The 19,039-nt window shown below is 44.2% G+C and overlaps 2 protein-coding genes across 17 annotated transcripts in view; one reads left to right on the forward strand and one right to left on the reverse strand.

Annotated features, from left to right (window-relative positions):
* The window catches only part of CSE1L (chromosome segregation 1 like), a 35,074-nt gene extending 27,213 nt beyond the window's left edge, over positions 1-7,861 (forward strand). Inside the window, exons 17-25 of the mRNA XM_061437893.1 lie at positions 1,436-1,533; positions 2,735-2,885; positions 3,031-3,239; positions 3,614-3,711; positions 3,814-3,899; positions 4,451-4,532; positions 5,771-5,917; positions 6,738-6,969; positions 7,643-7,861. Of these exons, the coding sequence (XP_061293877.1) occupies positions 1,436-1,533; positions 2,735-2,885; positions 3,031-3,239; positions 3,614-3,711; positions 3,814-3,899; positions 4,451-4,532; positions 5,771-5,917; positions 6,738-6,969; positions 7,643-7,732 (1,193 nt within the window). The 3' untranslated portion in view covers positions 7,733-7,861. The remainder of the gene's footprint in view (positions 1-1,435; positions 1,534-2,734; positions 2,886-3,030; positions 3,240-3,613; positions 3,712-3,813; positions 3,900-4,450; positions 4,533-5,770; positions 5,918-6,737; positions 6,970-7,642) is intronic.
* A 6,527-nt stretch (positions 7,862-14,388) lies between these two features.
* Positions 14,389-19,039, reverse strand: part of STAU1 (staufen double-stranded RNA binding protein 1) — a 61,612-nt gene continuing 56,961 nt past the window's right edge. For 15 of the 16 annotated variants that reach the window (XM_061437903.1, XM_061437896.1, XM_061437899.1 and 12 more), the window contains 5 exons: positions 18,869-18,944; positions 18,349-18,668; positions 17,653-17,775; positions 16,810-16,895; positions 14,389-15,917 (listed from right to left, as the gene is read on the reverse strand). In XM_061437903.1, the coding sequence (XP_061293887.1) occupies positions 15,902-15,917; positions 16,810-16,895; positions 17,653-17,775; positions 18,349-18,668; positions 18,869-18,944 (621 nt within the window). In that variant the 3' untranslated portion in view covers positions 14,389-15,901. Of the gene's footprint in view, positions 15,918-16,809; positions 16,896-17,652; positions 17,776-18,348; positions 18,669-18,868; positions 18,945-19,039 lie in introns of those variants that run through there. The other variant, XR_009740546.1, reaches the window with a different exon arrangement.

Below are 19,039 nucleotides of genomic sequence, written 5' to 3' on the forward strand. Positions count from 1 at the left end.
GACTACATTTATTGACAGCATGCTCTGCTAGGTCTGGGTGTGAAACCTGGGTGTGTCTAATGGACCCCACACAGATCTGCCTTCATAGACAGCACTGCCGAGGAAGCAGGCAGCTAGCTGTAGGCATCTGTGCTGTGTTAGGGGAGTGTCTTAGTAACAGTTCTGGGACATTCCAAGAGTCCAGCACAGTTTATATGACACATAGGAAATGTTCTCGAGAAGGAAATGGCAACCCACTCCAGTATTCTTGCCTAGGGAATCCCGTGGACAGAGGAGCCTGGTGGGCTCCTGTCCATAGGATCGCACAGAGTCAGACAGGACTGAAGCGATTGAGCAGCAGCAGCAGGAAATGCTTTTCGAAGAAACTGTTCCCAGTGCCTCTGGCTTGGTTGGTCAGAACCCTTAGGTGGATGGGTGGGTGTGTGTGCATGTGTTTCTGTTTGTAAGTGTGTATCTAGGTGTATTTGTGTTTTCAGCACTGTATTTCTCCCTACAGTGATGTGTAACTACTGTTGTTTAATGTCCATTTTTTTGAGGCAGCTGACTGGTCTGTGGCCTTCATTGCTGTGTTCCTAGGGTGTGCAGGAGCGTGTATGTAGTATGTAGCAGCTTCCCAGTAAAGACTGTTGCATGAGTGAATGCAGGGATTCTCTGCCAGCCCAGTGGAGGGACGCTGATCCATCCTGTAACCTCAGCTTTCTAGCAAGTGGTGTCTAAGCTGAGCTGCAGGATAGGGAGCACTTAGCTACTTGGAGGATGAGCCTTGGGCATCACAGCAAAGTTTAGGAGGAAAGAGCATAGCTTTCTGTTCTGTGCACCTGGCATATCATAGATGCTCTACTCGGTAAACGTCTATTCCATTTGTGTAGAAAGAGCCATCATATAATTTTAGCCTAATAATGTATTTATCTCCAATGCCCAGTGTGTTTTGGGTGTCTGTTAATGAACAGTTAATTTCACAACATGGACCCTCTATCTCTTGATGTGTATTTCTGGATTTTTCTCAGGCTCCTAGTCTCTCTCTTGTGGGAAGATGGGCAGGTGGCCTTATGTTTCAGCTTGTGGTGGGCTGTGATATTTCCAGTAGACTGCGGGTAAAATCCCACGGCCCTGATTGCTGATGGAGGGAGCTCCCTCCCCACTGCTGCTCCGTGTCCACCTCCTGTTTCACTCGCCTCCTCTCTACCTGCCCCTGTAGTCACTTCCGTGTTTCTTACAGTCCCTTAAGCCTTCTGGAAATAACATAAATACATTTTGTTGTCGGATTTTAAAAGGAAGGGAAATTTTAGATTATTTTTAAATGTAGAGAGCTATCTGAGGGTTGTTTCAGAGTCTTAAAATTTTATTTTATGAATCAAAAGACTTTTTTCTCCCCCTAACAAGTGTTATTCTGAGGTTTAACTAAACTGTTTATTTCTGCTCTTATATTTTACAGCTATCATGAGAAGTTTTTCCCTCCTACAGGAAGCCATAATCCCCTACATCCCTACTCTCATCACTCAGCTCACACAGAAGCTATTAGCTGTTAGTAAGGTAACAGAGCCAGTTTTGAAAGTGCGGTTGCTTTTTAACCTAAATGCTTCAAACTGTTTGAGCCTCAGAACTCCTTGGCAATCAGTCGGACAGGGAAAGATGTATGAATTCTTCCTGACCAGCAGTTAATATATGATTCTGAAAGTGTGGGGTGACATAGATTGGAGACATGGCAGCAGTCACCTTTAAGTGTAAGCTTGGAAACTTTAAAATGTTTTATTCTCACTTTAAAAAGTAACGTGTTCATTGAAGAGAATTGAGAAAGTACAAACAATCTGAAATAATCTTAGATGGAAGAAGTGGGCTTTGCCCCAAATGGACACAAAAGAGGCTATTCAGATTAATGTCCTTTTGTGTCTCTTCTTTCTGACTCATTTCCTCAAAAATAAAGTTTACTCCTTCTTTGGTCAAAAATGTTACAGATATTTTGATCTGTATTTAAATATAAATACCAAGTTTTAGAAAAGAAAAATTGGTTTAAAGCCAATAAAATTCTTGTGTTATTGTTAATTATTCTATTAAAAGTCATAGGAAGTATAAGGGAGACTTTGAGAATAGTGATTATTTTTCCACTGAATCCTGGGTAAGCCTCTAGGGCCTACTTGGGTTTTGGGGAATTGAAAGAAAAGAGACGTAAGGTCTCTCCACTTTGACCTGGCCCTGTGATACACGCTCATCTTCAGTTCATCAACTTTGTATGGCACCCTTCAAAGGATTGTGGTTGAAAGAGAAAATTGAAAAACGCTGGTTTGAAGGATAGCTACTGCAGGTGTAGGCATACTGAGGCCTGCAGAGGTTAAGATTTGCCTGAGGTCCCACACCAGGCCAGAGGCAGGGTCGGGCCCCGCACGTCCCTGTCCATCTCCTCCATCACTATTACAGTGACGGCTCTGGGGGAGCACTCAGGCGTGAAAAAGCTCCTTAGAAACACTGGGAACTGAGGTTCGTGCAGTCACCTTCCGGTGCCTCTGAAGTATTTTTCATAAGTAGACATTTGCCCATTAAAAATAAAGTCCAAACTGGCATTAGTATTACTATTTCATGTTCTGAATTTTCAAGTCACTATAAAATTTTAACATCTAGGCTTTTTCGTATAATTGGTGTTTTTTTCTTAATAGTGTTTTCAGTAAGGTTAAATGTATTTTAGGTAGTGAATTAGATTATTAGACATAAGCTTTTTCTTTTTTTTTTTAAATTTCAGAACCCAAGCAAACCTCACTTTAATCACTATATGTTTGAGGCAATATGTTTATCCATAAGAATAACTTGCAAGTCTAACCCTGCTGCTGTTGTAAATTTTGAGGAGGCTTTGTTTCTGGTGTTTACTGAAATTTTACAAAATGATGTACAAGGTAAGTGAAGAAAGTTATTTTCTTTCTGGTTGATTAAAAATTATTCAAGTGATTATAAAATGCAATCTGCCTAAGAGATATGTGTCTTTTGTGTCAGAGCCATTAATTCTGAAGCTGAAAGCTCTGTTTTTACTTCTATCAACAGAATTTATTCCGTATGTCTTTCAAGTGATGTCTTTGCTTCTGGAAACACACAAAAATGACATCCCGTCATCCTACATGGCCTTATTTCCTCATCTCCTTCAGCCAGTGCTTTGGGAAAGAACAGGAAATATTCCTGCTCTAGTGAGGCTTCTCCAGGCATTCTTAGAACGAGGTTCAAATACAATAGCAAGTGCTGCAGCTGACAAAATTGTGAGTCAGATTTATTTTGATATAACTAATTTTTAAGATAACTGGGAAACTAGAGATGGCAGATTCTTTTTAATTTTTTAAAAATTTCTTAAAATGAACGTACTCTAAGGGGAATTCATTAGTAGAAAATGTTAACATACATTTTGTTAGAACTAGGTATCCTTTAGTTATTTGTCTCTTTGGTAGAAACTTAACATTGCGGGCTTATTATTTGGGATTTTTTCCCCCCTCTATACTTCAACAGACAGACGGAGAAAATGCTATTTAGATAATTACAACATGCACTCTTTTCTAAAACAGATCACCTGTTTTACTTTTAGAAAAATTAATCCTTGCCTCTTTAACTAATTATTATTTAATCTAATTTGTTGTAGCCTGGGTTACTAGGTGTCTTCCAGAAGCTGATTGCATCCAAAGCCAATGACCACCAAGGTTTTTATCTTCTAAATAGTATAATAGAGCACATGCCCCCGTGAGTATGAATACAGCTTCATTGTACGTTTAATTGAGGATTCTGTTCAGGACTCAGAAAAATGCTGGATTTATTTTGTTGCTTTTTTCTTCAATTCTTTAGTGAGTCAGTTGACCAATACAGAAAGCAAATCTTCATTCTTCTATTCCAAAGACTTCAGAATTCCAAAACAACAAAGTTTATCAAGAGTAAGTAAAGTCATTTAAGTTTTCCTACAGAAATTTTTTAATCATTTATAAATTTTATATATAAAATATTTTAAGACGGTTCTATTCTCTAAACGAAATCATTTTCAATATACTATGCTCCAAAGGTTAGTTTCTAAGTTTAAATATCAAAATATTTTTAATAGAAAAATCATAAAGAAATATAAATCAGAGAGAGACCATATGTAAACCTTTTGTCCCTGGTGGCTCAGATAGTAAAGAATCCACCTGCAAATGCAGGAGGTGTGGGTTCGATGCCTTGATCAGGAAGATCCCCTGGAAAAGGAAATGGCAACCCACAGCAGTATTCTTGCCTGGGAAATCCATGAACAGAGGAGCCTGGTGGGCTACAGTCCATGGGGTTGCACAGAGTCAGACATGACTGAGCAACTAATGCTAAGTTGTATTAAAAGGCCAGTATTGGGGGGGAAAAAAAAAGGCCAGTATTGATGCCAAACTATTTGTCAGACTTTGACTAAATTGCTTATTCAGTGCAGTCCTCTATATTGATACTCTGCATCTCCTTTCGACAGGTTTCTTAGTCTTTATTAATTTGTACTGTATAAAATACGGGGCGCTGGCACTGCAGGAAATATTCGATGGTATACAACCAAAGTAAGTCTGCTTTTATTATTTATCATCCTGTTTTTAAAAACAAAACATCTGACCTCTCAGTCTCTGTTTTACAGATGACTGTGGAGTTCTTGATGCAGTGATAGTATCTTTGTGGTTTCCAAAATATTCTTGGGTGGAGGGCGGTGGTTGGGCTGTAAAGAAGAAAATACCTGCAAACATTTTTCTAATTCCTAAAGGTCCCTGCCCCTACCCGCTGTACTCTTTACAGCCAGGGCTCTGTGTTGTGTTAGATGTCTGACGTGTCTCCAGGAGCCTCCCTCTGTTAAGGCCGACAGTGGTTTTTCAAGTGAGAATAGTTTGGATCAGTGAAATTTTGCTCTTGACTTAGTGTATATGCATTAAGAATACAGTTAAGCAGCATTACCCGTTTACTAGGGAAGGAAGGCAGTAAAGTAATGATAGAGAATAACTTCTTGGAGAAAAACTTTATAGATATCTGTAGTAAATCAAAAATAATTCCTGATTCAAATGTGAAAAATGAATTAACCTGAGAAGTACCAGAAAATGTTTTCTAGCTATAGGAAGTCATGAAGAAAGGAGCAGTTTGACTCAGTGCTCATGGCGCCTAAATTAGCATGGTCTTTCCACAGAGCAAAAAATACGCACTTGTCCAGAGATCAGAATGTCCACGTGCCTTGTTATTTACCATTTCCACTTCAAAGAATTTAATAAGATAAATTCTTAATAACAGGAGTATATATATAAACTTAAGAATTTATACCATGTAGAATTATGGAAAACTTTAATTCCAGGATGTTTGCAACAGTATTGATTAGCCAAATCATTTTTTTAAAAGACAGCCTTTAACATTCACATACTGAGAGTTATGTAAGCATAGAAAGTTGGAAAGTTTATAATCCAAAAATGTTAAAACTGGTCATTGCTGGATGGTGAGGTGATAGTGATTCTTTTTTCTTCTTGCTTATCTGTGCTCTGATTGTTAGTTTTTTAAAGATTTCTTGAGTAATTAAAAAAAAACATGCAAGACCAAAAAATGGCTCTAAAGAATTTCCTTGAGCATGGCTTAAGGTGGAGTATTCACAAAAGATGGTGACAGTTGGTCAGAGTGGCGGTTTGATTTTTTAGGTCTCTTTCTGTTGACCAAAATTAGCAGCCTTTTTTGGTATTTTATTATATTCCTAAGGAGTCACTGAGTGTAAATAATTTAGACTACTGTAATTAAATAGTGAGTGAATTTATTTTGATTTAATTAACAGAATGTTTGGAATGGTTTTGGAAAAAATCATTATTCCTGAAATTCAGAAAGTATCTGGAAATGTAGAGAAAAAGATTTGTGCTGTTGGGATAACCAAATTACTAACAGAATGTCCCCCAATGATGGACACAGAGTACACCAAACTGTGGTAAGTACTCCATTCTGGAGTTTGGGGAAATTAGTTTCCTTCCCCTGTGATGGCAAAATTAACCAAGCTTATTCTCTTGGGGGCCAAGAGAATGGGTTTTGACCTTAGCCTCCTCTGTAGCTACCATCAAATCCAAGACATGACTTGTGGATTCTTCGGGCCCTAGAAAGATTTTGTTTCCTGATTATTTTTATTTCTTTTGGCCATGCTTAGCAGCATGTAAGATCCTAGTTCCCCCAACCAGTGATCAAAATTGTGCCCCCTGCGGTGGAAGCGCAGTTGTAACCACTGGACCGCCAGGGAAGTTTGTGGGGGATTCATGGACCCCTTAGAGAGACTGCTGAGAGTGCCTGGTCTACACAGTCACTCCGTTAAACTGGCCTAAGTCTTTAGAAGGAGACACTGAGTAGGCAGAAGATCCTACGTGTGTGCTTGATGTTGGCCTCCATGACGACCTAGCTTTCTTGACCTCTTGCTTCTCCCTTACGGTTTCAGTCATGATCTGACAACTGGAAGCTTATTTCTTCTAACTTAAAACCATTGAATCTCAATTTGACTTCACACACATGGCCTCCTAAGTAGCCTGGGTCACACAGCCAGCACAGAGTTCTGGGCAAAGGACATCAGCATGCTGTGGCCCAAAGAATTGAGGAATGCTTTCCAGTTAGACAAAATCACTGGTGTCCATCTTAATCTCAAGGATCCCTTCCTCCTCCTGAGACCACGTGTCTATAGTTTTGTGTCTCTGAAGACATTGCTCCTTTATTAATAATTTAAATCTTCTAAGAGCTTACTTAAATCTTGTCATTTTCCAATCCAGGACTCCTTTATTACAGTCTCTGATTGGCCTATTCGAGTTACCCGAGGATGATACCATTCCTGACGAAGAACATTTTATTGATATAGAAGATACCCCAGGATACCAGACTGCCTTCTCACAGTTGGCATTTGCTGGGAAAAAGGAGCACGACCCTGTTGGTCAGATGGTGAACAACCCCAAAATCCACCTGGCTCAGTCACTGCACAAGCTGTCCACTGCCTGTCCAGGAAGGGTACGTGTCTCTGTTACCTCGGAGAACTCTAGTCTTCTCTGAATCACTCTGATTGGTTCCCAGGCCCCCATGGGACGGCGCTGAGGGTAGCTGCTCTGGTGCCTGTCTTCCTTGCTCAGCACAGTCACCCTCAGGCAGTTGCATTCAAGGTCTCTTTAAGTGATAAGACTCTTTTTTTCCTTTATGATGATGTTCAAGTAACTTTAGGAGTAAAGACAAAATGGAGGATAAAACCCTTGACTAGAAATGTATTTATTTCCCAGAATGAAATAATCCTGCCATTTTTAAAATGGAGGTATTAATGTTTTTAAGTGCAACATATTCAGAAATAACGAACCATAGAGTAAATCTAATAATAATGGCTTTATATTGCGTTAGCCAGAAACAGTCTTAGAAATTTTGTCAGAAAATCTATATTTTTGATTGTTTTATTATGGAAAATTTAGAACATAACTTAGAAACTGTAATAAATACTTATATTTATTACAGACCTTTACTAAGTAATTGGAGAACAAGCCTTAGGCATCATGTATTCACCATGAGTACTTCATTAGGTTTCGGTAACCAACGGGACATGATTTAAGCAACCATAACACCACTACCACACTGAACAATAGAACAGTAATTCCTGTGGGCCCACGTTTTAGACCTGTCATCTGTTTCCCATCTGTAGGTCCCCTCAATGGTGAGCACCAGCCTCAATGCAGAAGCGCTCCAGTATCTCCAGGGGTACCTTCAGGCGGCTAGTGTGACGCTGCTTTGAACTGCCTTTTTTGAATTGTCTTAGTCCAGAATGGTTTCTGAGGACATCATGTAGACATCTGAGCACAGCTGCATTAAAACAAAAGGTGTTCGTTTTGAACTTGTCTATTAAATGTTGTTTTAAGCTGAACCTTGAGCAGATTAGTTTGTGTGATCATAAATATAAGTGAGTGACTTTTTCAGTTTGCAGCTACAAAGACAAGTATTACTACTAGCTTAGTGTATGACATTGATTGGAGCATTTGCACTGTTTTGGCAATTCTAAAGTTTTGACGGACACTGACTGTGGAGACATTTTTTCTGTTACCAAGTCCTTTTGTTTCGAGGCTGCTGCCGTTCCTGTTTGTCCTGTCCTTTGTGGTTTTGTCCGTTTCCTTAAGCTTTTACTGGAAATGTGAATAAGCAAAGAAATCACTTGTGTAACTTGCCAAGAAATGCACATTTCATAGTTTTAAATCTGTAATGAGCAATAAAAAAGAAAAAGCCCTAAAATATGTATCTAAGAACATCTTAAGGACAGGTTTTTGGTGCTGCTATTTTTATAATGAAGAATTTCTTTCAGTTTTTCCTCTCCTGGACTCCATAAAATCCTAATTTCTAAACAATTCCAATTCAGATTACCTAGTCTTTTTTTAAGAAGGGAAAGGGAACCATCACTGCAGGTTTGCGGCTTGTGTGTTAGAACTTTCAGTTAGCCCAGGTCCTGGGTGGCACCGTGAACTGTGGGAAATGGTTTCCTCTGAATTGGGAAGAAATGCTTGGCCTGGCTTCACAAGGCTGGTGGGACTGCTTTAGCTGGTGCAGGCGTTTGCCCGTTACAGTGTCTTCTCTGCAGATCACAGGCTCCTTGGAACTTTTTGAACCATGGCATCCATCTTGGCAAAGGCTGCCAGCCCGGCTCCTCCTTGGCAGAGTCCAGGGTTCCGTGGCCTCTGTCTTTAGAGGATAAAGAATCAGACTATCGACGTGGGGAGGTGCAGTTTTTACAGAGGATGTGGGGATTGTCTGTTTAGTGCAGTGAGACCGAAATCTGATTCTGTACAGATATGTCTGTACAGATTATGTGGTGTTTTTTTTCCCACCTGACTTGAATGCTTTATTTTCTTCATGTTGGTTTTGTTGTGTTGCTTGAGAGATTTCCAGTTTACTCTAGTGTACTCATACCTACCAACCTAATAATTATTTTTGATTTGAATAGTAATGGAAGCATTAAATCATATTTACTATGTGGCTTAAGTCGTCACTGGCAGATGAATATTGAGATAGCACTGAGATGTTTTTGAACTATGAACATGATCTGATACGGGTGAAACGTCTGGAATGGCAAACAGTTGGTGCTGCTTTGGCACTCGGCGGAGCTCTGGTCCTGAGCTTGCTAAAGCTGCTGGGTAACAGCTGAGGGGGGCAGGCAGGCCACTGTTCTGGAGGACCCTGGGCTTAGCATCCTCATCAGTCTTCTGAGTTCGAGTTCTGAATTTTTTCCTTTTTCGGTTAAAACGAATGAGAAACCATTTCACTTTGTAACTGCACCTCTTAAAATAGTTTCTGAACAGGAAGGCTGGTTACTTGCATTCTTTTACTCTAGCATAATTCATGAATATTTTGTTAAATTTTGTTTTAATGTTTAAAATTGAGATTTCCTACTGCATCCAAGATAGTTTTTGTATCTATCTTATAAAGAGTTTAAAGATGGGAGGCTGGAGTTGCTATGGTGTGTTTTCAAGACTTCTCAGTGACTGTTCCTCGGTGGGGCCAGCTCTCTGTGTGTATGACGAGCTGGGTTCATACTTTGGGATCAGGCCAACCTGGGTTTAAATCACATGTCTGCCACTGAGGCCTTGACCTCCACGGTTCTATTTCCTCTTCTGAAAAAGGAGAATACCACTACTTACCGTCAGGATGGTTTTAACAAAACACTGAAGTACTTAGGAGAACCTGTGGAGGACAAATCAGTACAAAGCTGTTGGTTGAGTTGTTTAGGCCGGGGTGTGGACATGCCTGGGAGGCGGTGTTTGCCTGCACAGCAGCCCCGTAGACGGGAAGACGGGGCGTCCTGGCCCAGGCAAGGCCCTCTCTCAGGACGGTTCTAGACACGGCGGCCATTGTCACTGCAGAGTCCTTCGTTAGAGTCTCCTGCTGGACCCATTGAGTCTCCCTGCTGTCTGACTGTATCTTTCTCTTTTATAAATGTTTTCCTTGTAGCAAATACAGGAAAATATTTTAACAATTAAAAATCATTCATATTCCTAACTTCAAGCATTTTTATTCTCTTTCTAAGCAAAGTTTAGATCATTCACAAATAAAATTTTATATGCTTTTTAGAAAAACCTTTTACCATTTAAAACATTTACTTGGCAAATAAAATTTTCAGTGGTTGTAGTTTTATCATTTGGATATATCAGTCCCAAATTATACAATCATTGTTAGGTATGTAGAGTTTTTATTTTATAAATCTTGAAGTAGACAACCTTTTAGGTCAATCTTCATCTCTTTTTTTCCTAAAGGTGGAATTATTGGGCCAGTTCTCCTGTGGGAAAGGTTGTGCCAATTTCTGTCACACGTCCCTACCCACACTGGGCATTACTTCATTATTTGTGGGGCACAACAAATCTGGCATTCAGTCAGAATATTAGCTGCATGTGGTAAAAGTCTAATAAATAGGGCGTCTAGCTCAGCTGGTTAAGAATCTGCCTGCAGTGTGGGAGACCTGGGTTGGGAAGATCTGCTGGAGGGCATGGCAGCCCACCCCAGGATTCTTGCCTGGAGAATCCCATGGACAGAGGAGCCTAGCGGGCTACAGTCCGGGGTCGCAAAGAGTCGGACACAACTGAGCGACTAAGATGGAGCTGAGCGGTGCGTCTCTGCCCTCCCAGAGGCAACACCTTTCAACTCACACTGCCTGTAATTCTTTAATCTTTACAGTTTAATTATCAACCATAAGGCCTCATCCTTCCCTGCTGTGACAGATAAGAACGTAGCTCACACCACTACTTCCAGCCTACACTTTGTAGTTCTCCTCTCTCTCTAGTAGTCCTAACTCTCGTCCCCATCAGCTGTGGCCTTCATCTCTGTACTGTCCTCTGGATTGATGTCTCCCTACCCTCCACCTCTGACTTCGTTTTCACACTGTTAACAGCAGCTCGCATTTCATCCTGTGCAGTAGCCCTTTTCTGTGCTTCGTCTGTAGGGCTCTTTTAAAAGGTAGAAATGGATAATCAGTAAGTGAACTATTATAATGGTATAAACAGTGTTCAGAACTGGACTTGGCAGTGTGTAGAGATTGTTTTTTCCTCCCAAGGTCCAGTGTTTGTTTTCCCTCAAAAGAGGCCATTCTTAGAGTCAAGGTCAAATGGATTATTTTTCCTTCATATTCCATGAGTTGCTCAGAGCAAGCCATGCCCCATTTTATCTTGTGATATACTTGGATCCTGATGGGTTTTTATTAGCCTTCTTCATTCTGAGGGTTACATGGAATCCTTTCCACTCTTCTCTGAGATGTTCTTTATACAACTCACTGGCTCTTGTGGGTCATGCAGGTTCTTTAGGCGAATTGCTAGGAGTTCCAGTTGTGCCTCCTTCATCCAGTGTCTTCATGGAAACTTGAGAAGCAGGTGTGAGGCTTTGGTCTGAGAGGCCACACAGCTGGCTGGCACTGGGACTGAAACCCGTGGCTTCACGAAAGTTAGAAACAAGGCTTCCCAGGCGGTGCTGGTGGTAAAGAACTCACATGCCAATGCAGGAGACACAGGTGACGCATGATCCCTGGGTTGGGAAGACACCCTGGAAGGGACGTGGCAACCCACTCCTTGCCTGGAGAATCCCATGGACAGAGGAGCCTGGCGGGTTACATCCATGGGTCACAGAGTAACACGACTAAAGCATTGTAGCACACGTGCAATCTGTTAATACAGGTGTGACTGCGAGGCAAACACCAGGAATGTTGTTGGCGGTCTCTCCCCTCTGTTGGGTTGTGATCTTTCACTCCATTTCAGAAAACCTGAGTGTTGGCTCTGTAACCCAACTCATTATGCTCCCTGCTCCCTGGTTGAGAAACATGACCTACATGTGCAACAAGGCAAGATACAGCTTTGGGTCCACCCTGGCATATTCTTGGTAGGAGTATTGAAATCCAGTGAAAAGAATGTACAAGGCAGTTTCCTGTGGATCTTATGAGCTAAGAATGCGATAACAGACGAACACGCTGCCCCTGGGCAGGCAGCCGCCCTCATCCACCCACCCTTCTCTGGGGTTGCTGTGTGACAGACTTTTTTAAAAGTTAGAAAAGTCCACTTTCTCCCTCAAAGTGGATGATGTGAGAGCAAAACGTGGCAACATGGAAGGAAGAGCAGAGCAGCCACTGTAGACAGGGAGAAGCTGCTCAGACCTGATGTGAAAGGGAGGAGGACTGGAGAGGTAGGGAGCGAAAGGAGGGGTTTACCTTGTGTTGGGAAGAGGGTCCGGCTCCTTGCAAGCAGTTGAGTTAACCTTTCAGAGTCTAGAGAGGGAAATGCTCCAGGAAGCTGGGTTTCTCAGGAGATGTCCCCTAAGGAGACAGATCCTAAAGGGTCTCCAGGTGGGTCCGCAGAGCAGCGGGGAGGAACCTTGCTCCCACCAGGTCCCGCCACTCAAGAAAGCAGAGCTGGGTGTCCTCGGAAGGCCGACAGTCCCACTGAGCCATGGCTGAGCTGAGGCCACCCCCACTGTCCTGACTGCAGGTCTCAGGCTGGAAGAAGTCCCTGCAGAGAAACCTTCCCAACAAGAGCCGGGGGTGAGGGCTGGGGATGACAAACGAAAGAAGCCAACTGCAGCAGGCTGAACATTCCAAACCCCTGTCCTAACAGGCAGCTGAGAACACTGCCTCCAGTCGCTGGGACAGTGGCCTGCGGAGCCCCCAACAGTGAGGCCAAAGTCATCTTTCCTGTTTAGTCAAAGGTACCACGTCTTGCCATAATTTGCAGAATTTGGGGGTGCCATCCAAAGAATCATCCATCATTTAGAGTTGTATTTTTTATCAGAATAAAAATCACTAGCAATGTCGTGGTCTTGCTGCACAGGACACTAGTTCTAGAAGTACATGTACAATACCTGGGACCTTATTAGAAACGCGTTCTCGAACCCAGACCTACTGAGACAGAACCTCTGAGAATGGCACCCAGCAGCCTCAACACAGTCTCCCCGGGGAGTGGATGCTCGTGCTCAAGCAGCTGAACAAGGACTGGATGAAGTAAAAGTGAATTGGAAAGACAAGTGGGCATGGCAGAAGCTGTGAACACGGTCAGTCTCAACGTTGTATGGGCTCAAAAGGGAGAAGGGATCGTACTTCAAAGATACGGAATGAACGGCTTCAGTTTTGCATAAAGGGTGGCACACATCACAGCTGTGGGCCGACAGAGCCGCAGGCCTCAGGGCCTCTTCAGAAGTCATCCATTCTCTCCCACCGAGCTGAAACGGACAGGAACTCTTGCTTTCGTGGCCCTGTTTCTTGGGAGAGTCTCAGGAGTAAACGAGGGTCTGCGTCCCTGAGAGGAAAGCCCTGAGCACGGGACAGGAGGACAGAATGAGGGCGTGCCTCAGCCCCCAAGAGGGGGGACTATGAAATGGCATCCGCCTGGGCTGCAGAACGGTGGAAGGTGCTGACTAAGCCGTACCAGCCCTGCACGCTGCGGAGCTGCTTCTGGAGCAGCGTCCACCCGTTAAAACATCTGGGCCCTTCACCAGGCGATCTAGTTACAGGCGCTCTTCACAGCACAGAAGATATGGCCACACACAACCACCATCTACCGGGCTGTCCCGCCTCCGGGGCCTCGGGAAAACGCTGCCTGGCTGCGGGGAGCGATGACAAACCACTGCAGAGAGAACCAGGCCGGGTCTGGGCCCACTCTGGCATTGGGGATCTCGGACACGCTTACCTGGCTGCCCACACAGTCTAGGCTTAACCCCCACTTAGCCACCCACTGTTCCGGAAGTCACGGTCCCTGGGCCGTGGGAGGTCTGAGTGTTCCCAGGTTTCTTAGCTGGATTCAGCCTGGTTTACACTATTCTTATCCGTGAACCCAAGGAGCCAGTCGACAAAATTATTACAATCCAGAGAAGCGTTTTCAGGTACGCATTCTGAATCCACCCAGTGAGCATATGCTTGGCATACAGGACAGACAGGCAGACGTACCTGGACCGGGGGACACGCACAGAAAAACGAAGGCCCAGGGGAATCTTAGGTCATTTCCCGCGTAAGACTTTGGCAGCTGGAGCCAATACACAGTTGAAAAATTAGCCAAGGGACTTAACTGGCGGTCCAGTGGTTAAGACTCCAACTTGCCGTGTAGGGGACACAGGTTCGATCCCTGATTGGGGAACTAAGCCCACAACTGAGCTCGCACCAGAGAGTCCAAACGCCACAGTGAAAGATCCTGCACGACCCAACGCAGCCAAATAAAAACACGCAGCAGGGAAGGCTGAAGAATGCCGAGGTGCCGGAGGCATCAGCAGGCGTGTGTACATATAGACAGGTGTGTACATATAGACAGATACAGATGCTCTTCCCCAACAGCCCACTAGCAACAAGCTCCACGCGCCCCTTGCTGGCAGCTCCGCCCCCAGCACCATACTTCATACCCTCACATCTTCCCTTCTTCAGTTACTGCTCGACAGGACCACACGTTCATTAGTAGCTGTTTATTGATCAATGGTTTGATATAAAGTTATTTCAGATCTTCAGAATTTTGCCCAAATGGAATCACAAGCATTACAAAGTTTTTCTCTTAAAAATAAAAAAGGGGTCAGGGGCAGGTTGGGAAGGACCAACCTAGCAGTAGTGGCATTTGAGAATAAATTAACAAAAAAAAAAATTTAGTATTACCATTTATTGGTGACAAACACTAAGTTTTACTTACATTCCATGGGGAGAAAAAATTCAGCATAAACAACGAGTCCAAGCAGTGCTTAACTCGCCAGGCTGCCGTGCTTGTCATCTGGGCTGTTACGCGGGACCTCGCCGCACACATCGCTGTGCACAGCAACACGACTTCAGAAGCAACAGTTAGAGAGAGAAACATGGGCTATTCTTTCCAGCCCTCATGGAGATGTAATCAACAGTATAAAGCACTCAAGGAAGATCAATCTGCAGTTGTATATGTGCTACATGGAGACCATATCCTGTAGTGTAGTGAGAGCGGTGTGTCCTCAAGAGTTGTATTATATACACACAATTTGTTTACTAATCTTTAAAACAAAGACCAAAGTTCATTTAAATCCTGCTGCATTAACAAAAAAATAAAATAGAAAAGGAACCAAATGATCGGTTAAAGTTTAAAATTCCTAAGTTGTCCAATTTATACCACTGTGGGAGACTTCATCAAGGTTTCATCAAGGCCAGGACTGTTTCAGCTAAACCAGAGGGCACACAATTTGCATCACTGAAATGGTCCTGGGTTAAGTCCAATGAAATAAAAGTGTATAACCACACACACACGGATATGATCTTTGCCGGTTAGATTACTGATAAAGTCCGTCTCAGACAAGTTTCTGAACTGTGCTATGTAACTAGATACAACTGAGAAACTCTCGAATGAAAATTTATATAGTGTCATTTCAATCAAAAGAAAATAATGAAACTATAAGAATACATATCTCTCCTGGAAGAGAGCAGTGGCGACAGTGTGGGTACCGCGGGAGGCGTGGGCCAGAGCGTGCCGAGCTCAGCTGCGGCCCAGCAGGAAGCGTATGTGATTTTCTCTGGGGCTTTCAGCCCTCTCTCTCCAGCGCGGGTGTCCAGGGTTTGTCCCAAAGTGTTCCGAGTGAGCCAGTCTGAGAAGAGGCGGTGCTTTCTGTTTCTTCTTTCGCACAGCAAGAAAAAAAAAAAAACACCCAAAACAAACAAACAAAAAAACCCCACCAAAACCAACACTAGGCTGCCTGGGGCACAGGCCTGCGGTTTCCCAAGGGAGCCAGGGGCGGCTGCAGACCGCCCGGCCCCCAGCAGCCACAGCCACGCGCCCCCATCCACGCCGCTGCCTCCTCCGGCCCCGCCGTCTTCACCACTGCCATCTCCAGGCCTTTACCCATCGTGTCTCTCGGCCCACTGGAGGTATCAGAAATTCCAAATGTTCAAAGCAGTTTCAGCATATTCAGTATACATGTTGGGATTTTTCAATGATTCACGGCCAGATAAAGTTCAGCACCTCCCACACCTTTAAGGAAGAAAAACATGAAAATGATCTAAGTTTTAAAATTTAAGAGAATTAAGCCATGTTAAAAATGGAACGAGCAGACATCAAGAAGCCTGCTATTCAGGCCCCAGTTTATGATAGCTGATGCACACTGGGGGCTGGAGGGCGCTTCCCTGCTAGCTCAGCTGGTAAAGAATCTGCCTGCAATGCCAGAGACCTGGGTTCAATTCCTGGGTCAGGAAGATCCGCTGGAGAAGGCATAGGCTACCCACTCCAGTGTTCCTGGGCTTTCCTTGTGGCTCAGCTGGTAAAGAATCTGCCTGCAATGCAGGAGACCCAGGTTTGATCCCTGGGTTGGGAAGATTCCCTGGAGAAGCTATAGGCTGCCCACTCCAGTGTTCTGACCTGGAGAAGTCCATGGACGGAGGAGCCTGGTGGGCTATGTAATCCATGGGGTCACCGAGAATCGGATATGACTGAGCACCCAACACATACAATCAAGAGACAACAGCAAAGAAGAGAATGGGTAGATAGTCTGTTATCTCCAGGGGGGAAAGGAAGAAAATAAGGAAAGAAATGTATTTGCATTAAAAACAAAACATAGGAAAGGTGCACAAGGAACTGGCACAGACGGGCCCTGGCGGGGGCCCTGGCAAGCAGAGCGCACGGGCCGCGTGAGGGCGGGGCTCGCCGCCTTGTACATGGTTGTGACTCGCACCCTGTGACTGTGCTACCTAGTCACACATTTCTTTTCTTTAAAGGTGGCACCTCTGCCCGAAACCTGGAAACTTTCAGGGGAAAGGGACAGAAAGTGGCTAAATCAGCAAGTGTTTCCCAGGAAGTTGAGCAGACAATTTGAATTTAATGCAAATGAGGAAGAGAACTGCCTTTCCAAGTAAATCAGCTCACTCACACAGACATTGGTCCATTTCCTGTTCTTGGCATCTCTGTATTCTGTTGGTCCAACTCAGACAGCAACTTTAAAATGTTCAGTGCAGCCTGGTGAGAATGAAAAGTCAAAGTCAAACCGTGGCCACCGCTCAGGACTCGAGTACACGACATTGCACAGCGACCCGAGGCTTCTCCTGCCCAAGAAAATACACGGGCCACTGAATAACCCTCTCACGCGTGCATCTTTAATTAAAAATATAAATGTACAAAGTTATCCAGGGTTACCTCACTGAATCATACCCTCTGTTAATTTTATTATGTATCACATTACAGTATTTTCATCCTGTGGTCACCAGACTACAAATTTTATATCCCCACTTTAATGTAAAACCTCTGTTTCTGTGTTAGCATTAGAATACATTCCCTCAGTGACATATCATGAATGCATTATATTCCATTAGATGAATATACCATAGTTTATGTCTATTAATTTAATCAATTCCTTTTCTTGGTTTTAATATTTCTTAACAGTAACAATTTCATCTGAACAGAACATTAAAATGAGAGTCTAAGCTGCTAGAACTTGGGGCTGCAATTCCTTGTTCTGGTCAGAGGTGAAATGAATTCAGTATCTGGAGCCTTTCAAGATTCGGGTCCCCCTCAGGTCAGCAAGGAAAGGCAGGAGAGGGTTGGCCAAAGCCCCTGAGTTCTGACAGAATGAGACATCGTGCCAGTAATCTAGGAGCAGTCTTCAGAAATATGACATCCACAGAACAGCCAACTGTCCCCACAGTCCGCGGACAACCCTCTCCCTGTCTCTGAGGCCAGCAGCAAGCTGGGGCCGGGCCCCGCGTGGGGGACGCACCATGTCGTGGCAGGACTCCACGTCCTTCCCGATACCGTGGCTGATCAGGGGCGGCTGAGAGGAGCAGTTGATAAGAGATACAAATTCGTTCTTGTTGTTTTTGGGGAAGTCTTTGTATTCAACCTACAAGGGAAAAGAGAGCTGAGGCGAGGGACTGGGAGAGGAGGCGAGGTCGAGGGGGCGCAGGGCTGTGGCTCTGGGTCTGTGCCCCTGTCTCAGCCCAGCGTGTCTACACCAGCTCCTGCTCTGCAGGCACGAAAGGCCATCCGTGGGGCCTGCTGTGAAGGGGCAGGCATGATACCAGAGCCTCAGCTTCCAGAATCTCCGAAGAATCTAGACATCTACTCAAAAACCCTGGTCTGGAAGAACCCGTGTCCCTTCCTAGCCCTGGAAAGGGCCAGCACAACACATCTGTTCTCACTAAAGTCTAAATTTGTAATGACCACTGGATTAGAGGCTTCATTATTATGGTTGCCCTGGAATTTTAAAATTCACCAAAGATTGAGGATATTCTTACTGTCCAGGGTTCTAACACTTCCCATGCCTCCTCCGTTCCTCAGAATCCCCCTTCACCAGGCATCCCCCAACCATCCACCTAGACCAAGAGCTTGCTTTAAAAAACAAGGTACTTGATTCTCAGAGAAACCAGAGAGGACCACAGAGGTACAGACCGCACAGCTCGGGCTGAACGGTTACCTGGAATCCCTGGACTGTGCACAGATAGTCCAGCTGCTCAGAGGGTCTCGTCAGAGGTCCGTGGGGTGCGTGGCCTGAAGAGATGTTACTCTTTAAAATGGTCTCGGCTGTAGGCGAGGTGCCCCCATACAACAATTCTCGGGCTATCATGGCAGTTACCGTGGCCTTGGCAGGATTCGGAGCTACCCTGGCGAAATCTTTGGTGTGATGTCCTTGACTGACTCCTACTGCCTGGGCAACCTCGGGCACCATGGGAAGGATTCCAGCAGGCAGCTGCTGATGACTAAGATAAGGCATCCTAAACTCATCTTCTTTATTGCCTGCAGAGGGACAAGGACAAATCAACTGCCTGGAAAAATGTTACATAGCCCCACCCTGGCCCGCCCTCAGCACAGCACAGGGACAAGGCGGAGCCCAACACCAAACTCTGTACCTCGCTCACCAGGTACCTGCTACCACCGGGAACCACGCAAAGGCCAGAAGCACAATCAGATCAGGACAGTGTTAACATCACACTTACTAGTCCCATTTTCATCCCCAGAGCCAGGTTCAAAAAAGGTTACTTTTCTTCCATCCCCTGGTTTCTTTATAGGTGTCTTAAAAAAAAAAAAAAAAGGCCATGAGCATCAATGAAACCGTTCAAAAATTAGTTCCTGCTGTTCAAAACTACACAAACTCCAACCAACAACTC

This window comes from Bos javanicus, chromosome 13 (assembly GCF_032452875.1).
Source record: "Bos javanicus breed banteng chromosome 13, ARS-OSU_banteng_1.0, whole genome shotgun sequence".
NCBI classification, from domain to species: Eukaryota; Metazoa; Chordata; class Mammalia; order Artiodactyla; family Bovidae; genus Bos; species Bos javanicus.